Here is a 15,238-nt window from a genome sequence, read left to right as displayed (position 1 = left end):
GAACATTAAACATACTGTTTAAAATAAGTTTATCCTATGTTTCACAACTTTTTGTATGCTCTGTAGTTTTCTGCTCATCTACCCACTCACCCCATTTTGATAACCTCCTACTGGGAAATGAATGGTACTAAGTAGTATTGCCAATCTCCAGATTAATGCTGATTGAAAAAATATTAATTGAGCTAACGTTCTCATTATGTGTGCCTATGTTGTTTTTTTAGGGAGTCCTTGGAAATAGAGGGCCTCCTGGACCTCCTGGTCTCAAAGGAACTCAGGTATAGAGGAAATAAATATCCAATCAGCAATTTTTTGTTTAGTCTTTCCCCTTTTAATTTTGGTGGGACATTGGTTTTTGCTTAAAGAAAACATTGCTTTAGTGTGGACAATTTTTGCTTTGAGGATTTCAAGTTACCATTTCATACTAGCAGTTATGGGATGGGATTTGGAATCATTCTGCAGTATTCTGAATTCATTAAGTGATTTATGTCAGTGGTCTCCATGGAACATCTGAAGAATCTGAGCCTAGAATCTCACTCATATGTAGTAGGATTTATATTTACTATTTGTGTCCATTTTACATTTGTGACACAATAAATTATGTTTTTATTGAATTGTGAATCAAGCAAAATGTTTTTTAACTAAATAAGAATATATAATTCTAGAAAGGTCTGTATATATTCTTCAGATGTGGTAACATAAACTTTTATTTGAAGGTGAAAAATCAGTATATTTAGAAAACATGTCAATAAATGGAATAAAAACTGTTATTGCTTTTTTATTTTCTTAAAGAATAATGTATACAAATTTAGCTTTAGGAACTTCTTGACCTGGCTAATATGGCTTAGTCAGTTGGCGCATCGTTCTATGCAATGAAAGGTCTCGGGTTCGATTCTTGGTCAGGTCACATACCCAGGTTGTGGGTTTGATACCTGGTCGGAGTGATATGGGAGCTATCTGAATGTTTCTCTCTCACATCGATGTTTCTCTTGCTCTCTCTTCCTCTCTCTCTCACATCAATAAAAAACATATCCTTGTGTGTGGATTAAAGAAAATTATTTTTCTCTGTTCCTCTATTCTCTATTCACCTATACAGTTTTTATATCATAGATTTTATATTTTATGAAATTATAACTAATTTGACCCCAAGAATATTGAACCTGTAAATTATTCAAGAAGAAACTCTGGACATTAACTCCATTTGGGTATGATTCTATATATCTTTGTATCTCTATGGCTTAAGACAGAACTAAGACTCAAAAACATATTTGTTGAATGAATGAAGTGCCAAGTGCAAACATGTTCTGTACCAATAATTTTTTAATATACAAATGCATATTGATTCTATCTATTAAAAACTTAATTGAGTTTCTCTCTTTATCAGAGAGATATTGAGTCCAAGAAGGGAAAGGTAATTTTTAATTCATGGTCTTAGTGATTCCGAATCCTAATTTTGTGATACTCTAATCATTTTCACTGTTATTCACTCTCATTTTTCTATCTGTAACTTATATCATCCACTAATTTAGAAATAATCCAACAGTACATGTCTCTTTTAGAGTAGATGTGGGATTGTCACAGAAAAAATTAAAATACAAAAAAAATCACAGAAATATTTTCATCATGTCTCACAATGAGCTTCAGATTTCAAAATAAATAGAGAATAGATTTATATATTTTTTTAAATATATTTTATTTTTTTATTTTTTTTAATATATTTTATTGATTTTTCACAGAGAGGAAGGGAGAGGGATAGAGAGTTAGAAACATCGATGAGAGAGAGACATCAATCAGCTGCCTCCTGCACACCCCCCACTGGGGATGTGCCCGCAACCAAGGTACATGCCCTTGACCGGAATCGAACCCGGGACCCTTCAGTCCGCAGGCCGACGCTCTATCCACTGAGCCAAACCGGTTTCGGCAGATTTATATTTTTAATACTTATTTCAGGCCATGATATGTTCTGACTTTTTTAAGGGAGAAGAAGGACCAATGGGACCCGTTGGAGAACTGGGGCCACGTGTAAGTATCATATAAATAATTTCCCGCCCCCCCCCAAAAAAAAATAAGGTAAAAAGGGGACAAATGTAATACTTTCAACAATAAAGATTTTTTTTAAAGTGCTCCTCTTAAAACAACTATTCTGCGAATGTTTTTCAATAGCACCAAATTTTATTATAGCAAAGGATAAAAATGAAAACAAACTATAGCCAAATAATACCCCCAAGTAAAATAGGCCTATAACTGGAATCTTCCATGGATATTTTTAAGTGATATTATGCCTCTACATATTTATCTATTCCTTCAGTGGTCTTATGGTCTTAGCAATTTATGCAAATTATTTATGAAGTTTAGCTCCCTAATGTAATAGGGAGCTAAAAGCCTTAGCTGTTTTAATAATATTCTGGGAATTTCTGTTTTCTAAGTATGTGTGTCAGTAAAATTATGGAATGTTAATAACATATATTTTCTGCCAACTTTTTTTTCAGGTAATGTGTGATAATATATGAATTACTTTTTTTCAAGTTCTGAAAATGAATCTTTAAGAATCACTAAAGTTACATTATCATGATGTAATTAAGTTGTGCACATCATACTTATTTTAAGGGGCATTGTTAGACTCACATAAAATACATCTCATTCTTTTTTTCTTGAGAACACCATGCAGGTTCTTAAAACACTTAAGGAGATAGCAATCCTTTCTTTTGTCCACTTTCCTCACTGCTCATATATAAGCATATATACTGCCACTATTCCATTGGGGGGAAAATATTTTTTTATTTTTTTTTTGTGTGTGTGTGTGAGGTGAGTTATATAACAAAAACACTATTGTTATTTGAGTCCAGTATAATTGAGCCTAAAGTTTACTTCCCTAGAAAACAGGGGAACCATGTTCACCTCTTTTCTACCCAGTCTTAATACTTATTAGTATTGTTGCTACGAATGGTTGAATATCAATTTAGGGCTAGTATTGCTCTAAGTATGTCACATGACATCATCTCTAACCCTAAAAACAACCCTGCAGGATATTGTCTGCATTTTTAGATGTGAAAATAAGGCCTTAATATTATATTCTCTTTTAAATTATTTATTTTTTAAAGTATTACATGAGTCTCCTTTTTCCCCTATTGACCTCTCCCCCGCCACCCCCTTCCCCAAGCACATGCCCACACCCCCCTACTGTGTGTGTCCATTGGTTTTGCTCATATGCATGCATACAAGTCCTTTGGTTGTTCTCTTACCGTCCCCACCCCCTGCCTTCCCTCATAGGTTGTACAGCCATATTTTTAAGCATAACATGCTCAAGATAAATCTAATATGACAGAACTTATACAAGACCAGAAGTGATGATTCTAAGCCTGAAATACTTGATTTCAAAAAGATTGTAAATGTGCTAATATCAGATTCCTGTGAGAGTCATTCCACTTCTGTAGATATGATGTATAACTATTTCTTAATATATTGCAGTGCCTGAGTATCACATTATTACAGATGAAAGAAATATTATCAGTAAAGCCTTTTCCAAATAGTGTGAATAAAATATAGTATAAATTTTTTGTAAATGTCATAGACAGATCTAATAATTTATATTCTTAATGAGATTTTTTTCTGCTGTATCTTCAAGTTTATTAGAAAGCAATTGATACTTAACAATAATAGTATGATTTTTTTATTCTTTATTCTACTTTGTGCTTGGTGAAAAACCACTAGAAAATTTCAAGCAAGGTAGAGGCAAAAATTAGAATAACCTAAGTCCTAAGTATAATATTAATTGGCTAAAATCTTTAGATGTTGTCAAAGTGGAATGAGAGCCAGGGGGTTATTTTGTTTGTTATATTTTAAGAAAGAAAATTATGAGCATATTTGTTAATGGGTAGGAATAATAAAATCCAAATCTATAACGCCTAGTAGATATTATAAATTAGTGTTCTATTTAGCAATCTCTCCCCATACTGTTTCTACTCCTAGATTTGCATTTGTCACACACATTAGTTGAGACATAGTGATATCCTTAATCAAATCTTGTATAATCAGGCCCTAACTAGTTTGGCTCAGTGGATAGAGTATCGGCCTGTGGAGTGAAGGGCCCCAGGTTCGATTCCGTCAAAGGCATGTACCTTGGTTGTGGGCACATCCCCAGTTGCAGCTGATCGATGTTTCTTTCTCATCGATGTTTCTAACGCTCTATCCCTCTCCCTTCCTCTCTGAAAAAAAGTCAATAAAATATATATTTTTTAAAAATCTTGTATAGTCAAAATCAGTTATTATATATTAGAAACACATACTATAGATTAATGTCCACAATATCTGGGATATTGACTTCCTCTCTTTCAGTGATCTTATCTTCTACTCTTTTCAGCTACTAACTGCTATGGTCATATGCTTTACCCCATCATTACCAGTAACAGCAACCTCTCCTTATTTTCCATTTCAAATTTCTCACTGCCTAATCATCTGCTTTCTTTCAAGTACATTCTTTCTTGTAAACCACTCCAGCATTACATATAGGAATTTCAATCCAATAACCCTATTGCCATTCCATTATTCTTTATCTCTGCCATGACTTCACAGCATTTCTCATCATGCTTAAAACGTTATAATTATCCCTTTGGTTATATTAAGAATTCTCTTTCCACTCATTTACTTTTAGTTATTGACATTATTATTTTACTAGAGGCCCAGTGCACGAATTTGTGCACAGGTGGGTTCTGGCCTGCACGCCCCCCTCCAATCAGGGCTGATCAGGCCGGGCTGGGAGGAGGGGGAACTGGGTAGGGGGAAGGTCATAGGGGTCAGAGCTGGCTAGGGGGAGGAGCCTTTGGGCAGTTGGTGAGCCGGCCCCGCCCCCTAGTCAAACTTCTGGTCGAACTCCCGGTTGAGGGGACAATTTGCATATTAGCCTTTTATTATATAGGATACTTTCTCTATCCTCAACTTGATTTGTTTCTTTCTTGTTCTCATACTTGACTCTTTATCTTGCATCCTAGATCTCTGAGAAGATTGAACTAATTAGAAGAGACCTTCCCCAAATGTCTACCATAGCTTCTATTCACTTTCCTGTATCTATGCCATTTACTCTGCCTTCTCTTCTGTTATTGTGGACAAATGTGCCATTTTCCTAGCAAGGGCCAAAACCTCCTCTTGCTTACTGCATACATTATTCTCTTGTCTATTGAAGAACATTGATCTAGCAATTCTCCCCCTCTCTCCTGCATTATAATTTTGTTCCTTCTAATGAATCAATCCTATCATAATATAAACATGCCATTATTTCTTGCAGCTTAAAACCAAAAATAAAACTTGTATTGATTCCAGTTTTCCCTCCAGGTGTTATCTTTCTCTACTTCCCTTTTCAGTAAAACTTCTCAAAAGTATTGCATATATGCTCTTTCCAATTTCTCTCCTGACCCTACCTACTAAGACCATTCTTGTTCCAAGTACTCCAAAACAAAAGATGATCTTATGGAAGTCATCATTGACCCCTCTGTTGCTGAATTCAGTGATCATTTCTTAATCTTCATATTACTCAATACTTAGTCTTCAGAATTTTATTAGATCAGTCTCTCCTTCTGGAAACACTTTCTTCACTTGCATGCTTTTCCTCCAGATTCTCTGGCAGAAAATTTGCATATTTGTCTAATTTATTCAAATTGTAAATTGTGGAGTGTCCCAGGGCTTGGTTTGTGGATTGCTCCTTTCTATCTATATTCAGATAAACTGGTCCAGTCTTATGGCTTTACATACCATCAAAATGCTGGTGATTTTCAAAATTGTATGTTTAGATCAGAACCTTCTATCCCCTGAACTCTGGACTTGTATTACTACCACGTGATCTCTCCACTTAGATGTCTAACAAGACTATCAAACTGATAGGTCCAAAACTGAGCTTCCAATTTGCCCTCCAAACCTATTCTTGGAGCAATCTTCCCCATTTTATTAGGTCCCTTATTTAGATTTATAAATCTTGAGTTCATTCTTGACTTTTCTCTTTTTCTCACCTTTCATACATGACCTGTCAACAATTCCTGGAAGATCTACCTTCAAAGTATATACAGAATCTTGCCACTTCTCACAACCTTATTCTCTGTTACCTCCTGATCTGTGCCACTGTCATATTTCATTTTAATTATTGCAGTAGACTCCTCTTTGAACTCCCCATTTCTCTTCTTGCATTAAATTGATCCTGTTAAAACTTAGATCATGCCACTTCTCTTTTCAAAGCTTGTCTAAGGTTTCCTGTCTGACTCAGAGTAAAAGCTAAAGTCCTTACTGAGACTACGAGGCCCTACATGAGCTGGTTTCCCACCTGCCATTCCCTTCTTTGACCTTGTCTTCTTACTGACCTTCTCTCTTATTCTGCTCCAGCCATATTGACCCTTCATGGTTTTTCCAACACACTAGGCACATTCTTGCCTCAAGCTTTGCACATGCTCATTTCCTCTGCTTGGAATGCTCATCTCTCAGCTATCCACACAGTGTATCCCTTTCTTCAAATCTTTACTCAATGCCACCTTCTCAGTGAGGTCTTCTCTGGTAATTTTATTTTAAAAATTTAACAAAACCCCACAACAGTTTATATCTCCATCCCTTACTTAATTTTGTGTCCTTCACATTTACCACTACCTAACATACTATATATTTTACTTATTTTTTAAATTATGCATCCTCACTAAAATGTAAGCTCTATGAAGGCAGGTATGTTTAGTGCACTCCTCAATCCCCAGCCCCTAGAACTGTGCATGACACATAGTAGACAGCCATTATAGAGTGAAGGGGTGATGTATATGATAAAATACAATTATCAAATAATTTTATTTTATCTTATTGAATAGTCTGAATTTTATAAATCTTAGGAAACTTTAAAAAATGAGAATGATTAAAGTTATCATTTGTTTTTTTTTGTTCTCTTCTAGGGAAAACCAGGTCAAAAGGGATATATAGGTGAACCAGGACCAGAAGGCTTAAAGGTAAAGCAAATAACTTAATTACCAGTTACAAAGTATAATTTTCAAAAAGATAATATTATTACTTTTATAAAATGTACACATGTCAAAAGATTTTGTTCAATTCATTAATAAATGAGAGAACCAGTGATATGTTAAAACTGGTTCTAATAGCATTTGAGACACTATATAATTACTACATAATTTTTCAATTTACACCAGCCAATTACAAATGCTAAGCAGCTACATATTAGTGGTTACAGTATTATTCAATGCAGTTTAACCATTTACTACTCCACATTGTAATATAATTATTAATTTTTAGACAGCAATTGATGATTTGTTCTCCTATTTCTATAAATAAAACATATACTCCTGTCAGATTAACTATGTGCAACACCCTGAACTTGATCTTCTACCTATCATTAATCTATCTATGCCTTTGTTCAGCCTTTGTTCATGCCATATCTCACCACCAAAAATGGCTCTTCTCATCACCACTGTAAATATCACCTCTTCTTCAGGGCCCAACTCAAATGTAGTTTCATAATCCATTATTTGAAATCATTAATGTTTGGATTTTCAGAGATATTGTGGTCATTATACTGTATTTTACCTAACGTGCCAATAGGCTATGCGTCAGCACACCATAATTAGACACATGAATATTTCTGTGGTGAACTGTCAAGATGTTCAGATTTATCAGAATAAATCAACACTATAATAAACAGCCTGACTCAGATTAGGTTAAGGATTGCTGCCAAATAAATTCAGGTTAGGACACGCTTGTCACCAAGTAAGTTGTGAAAAACTGGGTTTTCAGAGCTTTAGGGACTGTGAATTATGGTTATAAACATAACATTACTTCTCCAGTGAAGTCAGCTCTAGCTCCACCAGCCCACTGCATGCCTGCTCCTATGGTGTTCTTTGCTACTTACCTGTGGCATGTATCCTGTTTGCTGGGAGGTACCTAATTTCCTGAAGCAAATAGAGCATTCCTGGGCAAGGGCTTTATTGGTATTCTTTTTAACATTTTCCACAGTGCCTACCATCTGCCTTTTGCAGAGTATACCTCAATAAATATTTTATTTTTTAAATTCTATTTGTAGAAGTGGTTAAAAATTGATTAAAAGTCCTTAATAGAAAAATGTAATTTAAGAAAATAGGTTATTACTACTTGAATGAAAATAGAGCCATGTTCCATAAAAAAGCTGTCTAGTGAACTGTCAACCTAGTTTTGAATAACTGAGATTTCTTTTGCCTTTTTCTATGTTATAACTAGATAATTACATTAAAATGAAAACATAAGTAATATATGAATAATCTTGTTTGAAAAATAGTCATTTTTGCAACTTTGTATTCTTTATTAACAGGGAGAAGTGGGAGATCAAGGAAACATTGGAAAGATTGGTGAAACAGTAAGTTTATTTTATGCTGATCCTACTTTTATATTTTAATTATCTGTAAGCATTTTTAGGAATCACGTTAGCCATGATCAGTACTTATAAAATTCAGAATAAAAAATTCTTATCCACAACAAATTAAAACTCACTTGTGCTGTGACAAATAAAACCTACTATATAAAAGTAAGGGAAAACACAGTGACTAATATTTTCATCCAAATATAAATTATATTTATGGTCTCAGGAGCATTCTTGTTTCTAATAAGTGGTCTTTAATTTTAGTTCTGATCATATTTTGAACTAAATTTGACCTTAACATTTTTCATTATCAAAGAGTTACAAGTTATCAAACCATAAAAATAGTCTAATAGTTTGAAGATACCTTTCTTTATATTTGAAAGATAGAATGAACTAAGAGGTAATGTGGTAGAATGCATATTATAATTTATTTCCTCAACAAATTTTTTACTTTTAAAAATTTACGTTACTGTAGAAGTAGGAGGATTCATGTTGTATTTGAATCAGATATGTTACAAGTAATTTTATTTTATACAATGGATAAAGCCAGCTAAAATATTCTCTAACAAATGAACCTATGTAAGATATATAAAGTACTATGTTAAATTAATGTAATTTTTAAATTTATTTACATAGTGTGCTGGGTTGTCACAAAGCAAGTTATACCATTTAAATGAGTAAATTCAAGTCCTTATAACCTATCTTATGACTTAAATAAAAATAAAAATTTAAAAATTATTTTGTAAGCTTCAGTAATTTAATAATCATATTTTCTTGTCTTATTGTAAAACAACAATACATTTCTGATACTTAGTTGTTGTCATTACTTATTAATTAAAAAAAAGGAGAAGATCCATTTACTCTTAAAAGATCATTGCCATACCAATGAATTCTGAATACCTGAAGGTGAACTTTATGTACTTGTTTTTACTTTGAAGGGCAATTTCAATGGAATATTTGTATCAATTGGATTTTTCAAGACTTCTAATCAATTATTGTAACTCACATTTCTCCAAGATTGCTCAAAGAAATTAAATGCTGCCATTTCTGAATTGCTTAAAAATAATATATCTATACACACACACACACTATAAACTAGAGGCCTGGTGCATGGATTCGTGCACAGGTGGGGTCCCTCAGCCTGGCCTGTGGAGATCAGGCTGAAACCAGCTTTCTGATATCCGCTGAGGGGTCCTGAATTGCGAGAGGGTGCAGGCCAGGTCGAGAGACCCCACCGGTGCATGATCAGGGGCCAAGGAAGGACCATGGGAGGGCTTCAGGATGTGTCTGGCCCGTGTCGCCCAGTCCCGATCAGGACCGGTCATGGCTGGCCGGCTGGCCAGGGAGGGACCACAGGAGGTTGGCCAGCTGGGGAGGGACTGCGGGAGGGCTCCCAGGCATGTCCGGCCCATCTCGCCCAGTCCCGATCAGCCAGACCCCAGCAGCAAGCTAAACTACTAGTTGGAGTGTCTGCCCCCTGGTGGTCAATGCACCTTTTAGCGACTGGTTGAATGGTCGAATGAACAGTCAGACACTTAACATATTAGGCTTTTATTATCTAGGACTAGAATTAATAGCTAAAGTTAAAATACCAATAGAGAGAATCTTTTCTTAAAATTACAACTATCAAACTCCTGTGTTATTTACTTAATAGTATTGCTCTAGTTCCACATAGTGTAAGAAGCCATTGCCAGTACTATCCAAAGAGAAACTAGACCACACAGGCAGTGGATTTATGTTATTGGAGGGAAATTAACATTTATTGATCATTTGCTATGTGCCAGGCATAATGCCAAGTGATGTGCTATATTATGGCCGTTCACTTAATTCTCAAACAATTTGAAAAGACACATTTTGTTATTCCAGTTTTTTAAATGAGGAAACTGATACACACTAAGTAACCTGTTTAAAGTTACATAGCTAATAAATTGCAGAATTGAGATATAAACCCAGAGCTCCAAACTCCAAATCCAAAACACTATACCATGCTGGGGATCTCCACCCCCCCCCCCCCCCCCGGGCCCGCCCCGCCCCGCCGCCGCTATCTTTATTGATGTATATTTGACAAATAAAATTGTAAGATATAGTGTAGGTGATGATTTGATACATGTATACATTGTGAAATGAGGCCCCCTCAAGTCAATTAACATAACTGGGGATATTTTAATCTTATTTGAACAACCACTTTACCTAAATGTTATAGAGTGGTTTTAAGTATCAGATAAATTATCAAACAAAAGGACCTTTCCAAGTTTGAGATCCCATCTTTCTCATTAAGGATGGGAGATAAAGGCTTTTTATCTTAACCACTTTAGTGGCTATTTTGAGTTAATTAATATATATAAAATGCCTAAAGAATATTTTTGGATCTGGTAAGTAATGACTTCAAAATCTTAGAAGCATAGTTCATCTAATCCAGAATTCTGTTAAAACAAAACTCTCTAGAGATATTAAAAGATATGGTTTCACTTTATAACATCAATTTTATGATTTTGGGATATCTAAGTTTATTTGTAATCACATAGCTAGATTTAACTTTTCCCAGTCTTTCTGAACAGCCATTTAATTGCCTTTAACTGGATCTCCCCAGTTTTATTTTTTTTTCTAAATTTATACAAATTAGAAGCCAATTTGCAGTAGAGTATGCCACATACAGCAATCCCATCTACATTTCATGTCTGTATACCCCTTAAATTCATTTACTATAGGTGAATAATTAATGTCTATAAGTATAACCTAAATAAATCTCTGATTTTAAAAGATGCTCCCTTATCTTCTTCATTCTAGCATTCTTCTTTTTCTTTTTTTTTTTAAATAAACTGGAATTATCCCACCTTAACTGCTAGTCCTCTCTGTCTTTAACTTCCTAGGCTGAAAGTATTTGAAGAGCTGTAGAAGAGAAAATAATGTACTTTTTCAGTATTGGTCAAAAGACCAGAGTTAGGATTAGTTGATAAACATTATCAGAACAGTAAGAATATTTTAATAGCCTTTTTAACACTCAAACAGACACTTCCATAGAGTAATTCAACATCTCATTATTATAAGGTTTGGATGACTTTGTTAAGTCATTTATTCAGCAGATATTTATATTTAGGCACATTTAGTGAACATATGATCCCTGCCTTCATGAAACTTATATGGTCTATTAGACGTTTGACAAGAATTAAATAATCACATAAAGAAGTATATTATTATAAACTGTGATACACTTTATAGGAGGAATGTTTAAAGAACAAGGGTGCCAAATTTGGTTCAGGAGATGAGAAAAGACAATTTTAAGGAAATGACATAACAAGTTGCAACCATAAAGAAGAGGGAAGACTGGGGAGAAAGAACATTCCTGGCATATCCAATATGACATACTTTCCACCTTTGCCACTTACCTTTTTTTTTTTTTAGAAGAACTACTTAATTTCCTTAAATATTTATTTTATCAACAGTAAATAGATGAAAATAACTACCTTATAGAGTTTCTTGTGGGGATTAAATATGGTAATTCACTTAAAGCACTTAGTCTAGAGCCAGTCACATAGTAGAGCCTTCATAACTGTTAGCTGTAACGGTGGTTGTGGTTGTTATATGTAACTCTAGGCCCCACGGGTGGGGGAGGGTCCCTCAGCCCAGCCTGCACCCTCTCGCAATCTGGGACCCCTCGGGGGATGTCCGACTGCTGGTTTAAACTGGCAGTCGAATATCTCTCGCAATCCAGGACTACTGGCTCCTAACCGCTGGCCTGCCTACCTGCCTGATCACCCCTAACCACTCTGCCTGCCTGCCTCATTGCCCCTAACCACTCTGCATGCCTGCCTGATCGCCCCTAACCACTTGCCTGCCTACCTGATTGCCCCTAACCACTCTCCTGGCTTCCTGATCTCCCTAACCACTCACCTGCCTGCCTGATCGTCCCTAACCACTTGCCTGCCTGTTTACCCCTAACTGCCTCTGCCTCTGCCCCCACTGCCACAGCTTCCTCTGGAAGGTCATTCGGCTATCCAATCTAATTAACATATTACACTTTTATTATTATAGATGGGCCTAATGGGAAAGCATTTAGCTGTTTTGAGAAACTTAAAAAGAGCCAATGTGGATAGACTTTGATAAGCCAAGGAAAAAGCAACATGAAGTGATATTAGTTAAGGAGGCAGGAGCCAAATCATTAAGGGTCATATTTTTACTTTGGACTTGATCCTAAAGTAGGTGGGAAATCATGGAAGTATTCTAAGTAAGCCAATGACATGACTTAATTTGTGTTTTAAGATCATTCTGGTTACAGTGGATTGGGGAGTTGGTCCATGGTTGCGAGGAGCAGAAGTAGAAGAGGGTAACCAGTTAGGATGCTATTGCATGAGAGAGAAAGATGATTTGGGCCAAGCTGATGGCAGTGGATGTAGGAGAAGTGGATATATTTGAGACATATTTGAGGTGATAATTTTGGACATAGGCTCCCAAAATGGAAGAATTCTAGTAAGTTTCCAGCATGTAATAGGACTTTGATAAACTACAACTATTTATGATTTATCAGAAATATTATGGAAGCATAAGGAATTAATATACATGAATCTAAGGATAATTCCAATTCTAAGAATCTATAACTCTTTTCTGAGAATTTTAATGTTTGTAGTCTTCCTCTTGCCTGCTGGTTTGTCTTCTTTGCGCTGGCTGCCCTCCAGTTTCATTATGTCTTTCTGGAGTTGGAGCAAACAGAGCTAGACTAAATATTTTAGAGTCAATGGCACCATAGCCTTCTCCATGAATGGGGTGATAACTTCTATTATGTTTTCTTTTTGTTGATACTCAAAACCATGTAAGCTTTTTCCTATAGCAGTCAATTAGGATGTCTTTGGAAAATGATCAGCAGTCACTTTCAGGATTCTTTTCTGTTCTGTTATTTTAAATATAAAATGTGGAATTTTTTTCATAAAGTAACCTTGATTACATTAAGTTCTAGTGCTACTTTTCTACCCACTTGATAAAATTCTTATGATTGTCTTATAGTCTGGCCACATTGATTTATCTCTTAAAATATAACCCAGCTATTTGATTTTACTTCATTTATTCCTTAATTTATCAATTTAGCAAGATTTCATAAGCAATCTACTGTGTCCTCTCTGTTTTTCTGCCTGCCCTCTGGTGTGCTATTGTTTAGTAAATGACTGATGAACAGAAAGGAAGAAGAAGAGGAAAGGCCATGGATAATCCTCAAAATCAGGTACTCCACTTCTCATGACAACACCTTTAAATTATAGAGCTTCTGATGGCTGATTCTAAACTGGATTATAACCATTCAAGACCAAATAGAGGTGGAGTCAGAGGAGGAAATACCCCCCCCCCAAAAATCATCTATTTATTGGTGACCTATTATCTTTTTAAATCTTGAGACAACCCTTGTAAGATCGTATTGCCATTCTATAAGTGAGAAAACTGAAATTTATAGCAATTATGTAATGTGTTCACATTCATACAGCTAGTGAGCAATAGATCTGGATTCCAGATTTGAATTTTCTGCTTCCAGTTCCAAAGTTCTTTTCTATGTGGCAAGCAATCACAAGTTTGTCCTGTCTTTGAATGCAACAAAGAAGTGCATCCTTGGAAGTCAATGGTTAGAAAGATTTGGGAAAGGGCAAATTAAAATTTTACTCTGTAATCTCTTAGGCAGAGCTGACAAGATATTGTGATTTCTTATAGCCAATTAAAGTGAAAGACACTGGGAAACTTATTTTTTTCATTTATTCTATTATTTAAAATATATGTATTAAACACTCATTATTTGCTATAACTAAATGCAACTAAATAAGACTTGATTCTTAAGTGATATACCATCTACAAAATGAGTGAAGAATTATACACATAGTTTCACCAAAACATTAATTCTGTTATACAAATGCTCTAAGAAAAATAAGTAAAAGTTGCTTTGACAACTACCATAGGGCTGATAAATTCTAGAATTCTTTGGCTACAAACATGTTATTCTTTTCTTTGATAGGAATACTGCAACATGGCACTCACAGCTTTTGAGAAATGGCAGCTCTAAATTTTTATATAGAAGGAGTCTATGCATGGCACTTTGGTTGCAAGAGTGTGCTAAAGGATTTCCCTTAAAGCTATGTTGCAGTCTTTGGTTTAAAGTCTATTTTGTCTGATAAATATAGCTACTTCTCCTTTCTTTTAGTTTCCATTTTCATGAAATGTATTGTTCTATCCCTTCATTCTCAGTCTGTGTGTGTCCTTAAAGCTGAGTTGAGTCTCTTAAAAGCAGCATATATTTGGACTTGCTTTTTTAAAAATCCATTTAGCTACTCGGTGTCTTTTGATGGGAGAATTAATTCATTTGCATTTAAAGTAATTAGTGTGGACTTACTATTGCAATTTTGTTGATTATTTTGTAGTTCCTTTGTTCCTTTCTTTTTTCCTTTCTCTCTTTCTTGGTGATTTGATAATTTTCTATAGTGGTATGCTTTGATTCCTTTCTCTTTCCCTTTTGTATATCTACTATAAGCTTTTGCTTTGTGGTTTATCATGAGGGTTACATAAAACATCATCTAACAGTATATTTTAATCTGATAATAACATACCTTTGAACATATACTAAAGCTCCCTCCTCCACAAATATTTGTTGTTGCAGTCACCATTTGTGTCTTTCTAATTATGTCCATTAAAAAATTTTATAGTCATAGTTATTGTTAATACTTTTGTCTTTTAATCTTTAAATTAGAATTATAAGTTATTTACTCATCACCATCAGAGTATTCAGAATTTAACTATTTACTTACCATTACCAGTGAGATTTATACTTTCATATTTAGCATCCTTTCATTTCAGCTTGAGGATTCTGTTTAATATTTCTTATAAGTCTAGTCTAGTGGAAAAAAACTC

The 15,238-nt window shown here is 34.8% G+C and overlaps 1 protein-coding gene across 1 annotated transcript in view; it reads left to right on the top strand.

Moving 5' to 3' along the window:
* COL24A1 (collagen type XXIV alpha 1 chain) overlaps window positions 1–15,238 on the top strand; it is a gene marked incomplete at both ends in the record, with an annotated part of 318,029 nt that overhangs the window by 160,038 nt on the left and 142,753 nt on the right. The window contains 4 exons of the mRNA XM_080655503.1: window positions 222–275; window positions 1,975–2,019; window positions 6,912–6,965; window positions 8,315–8,359. Coding sequence (XP_080511629.1) covers window positions 222–275; window positions 1,975–2,019; window positions 6,912–6,965; window positions 8,315–8,359 — 198 coding nt within the window. The remainder of the gene's footprint in view (window positions 1–221; window positions 276–1,974; window positions 2,020–6,911; window positions 6,966–8,314; window positions 8,360–15,238) is intronic.

This window comes from Plecotus auritus (assembly GCF_963455305.1).
Source record: "Plecotus auritus genome assembly, chromosome: 2".
Taxonomy (NCBI): Eukaryota; Metazoa; Chordata; class Mammalia; order Chiroptera; family Vespertilionidae; genus Plecotus; species Plecotus auritus.
The sequence above is the reverse complement of the archived record's forward strand: the minus strand, read 5'-3'. Positions and strand labels throughout refer to the sequence as shown.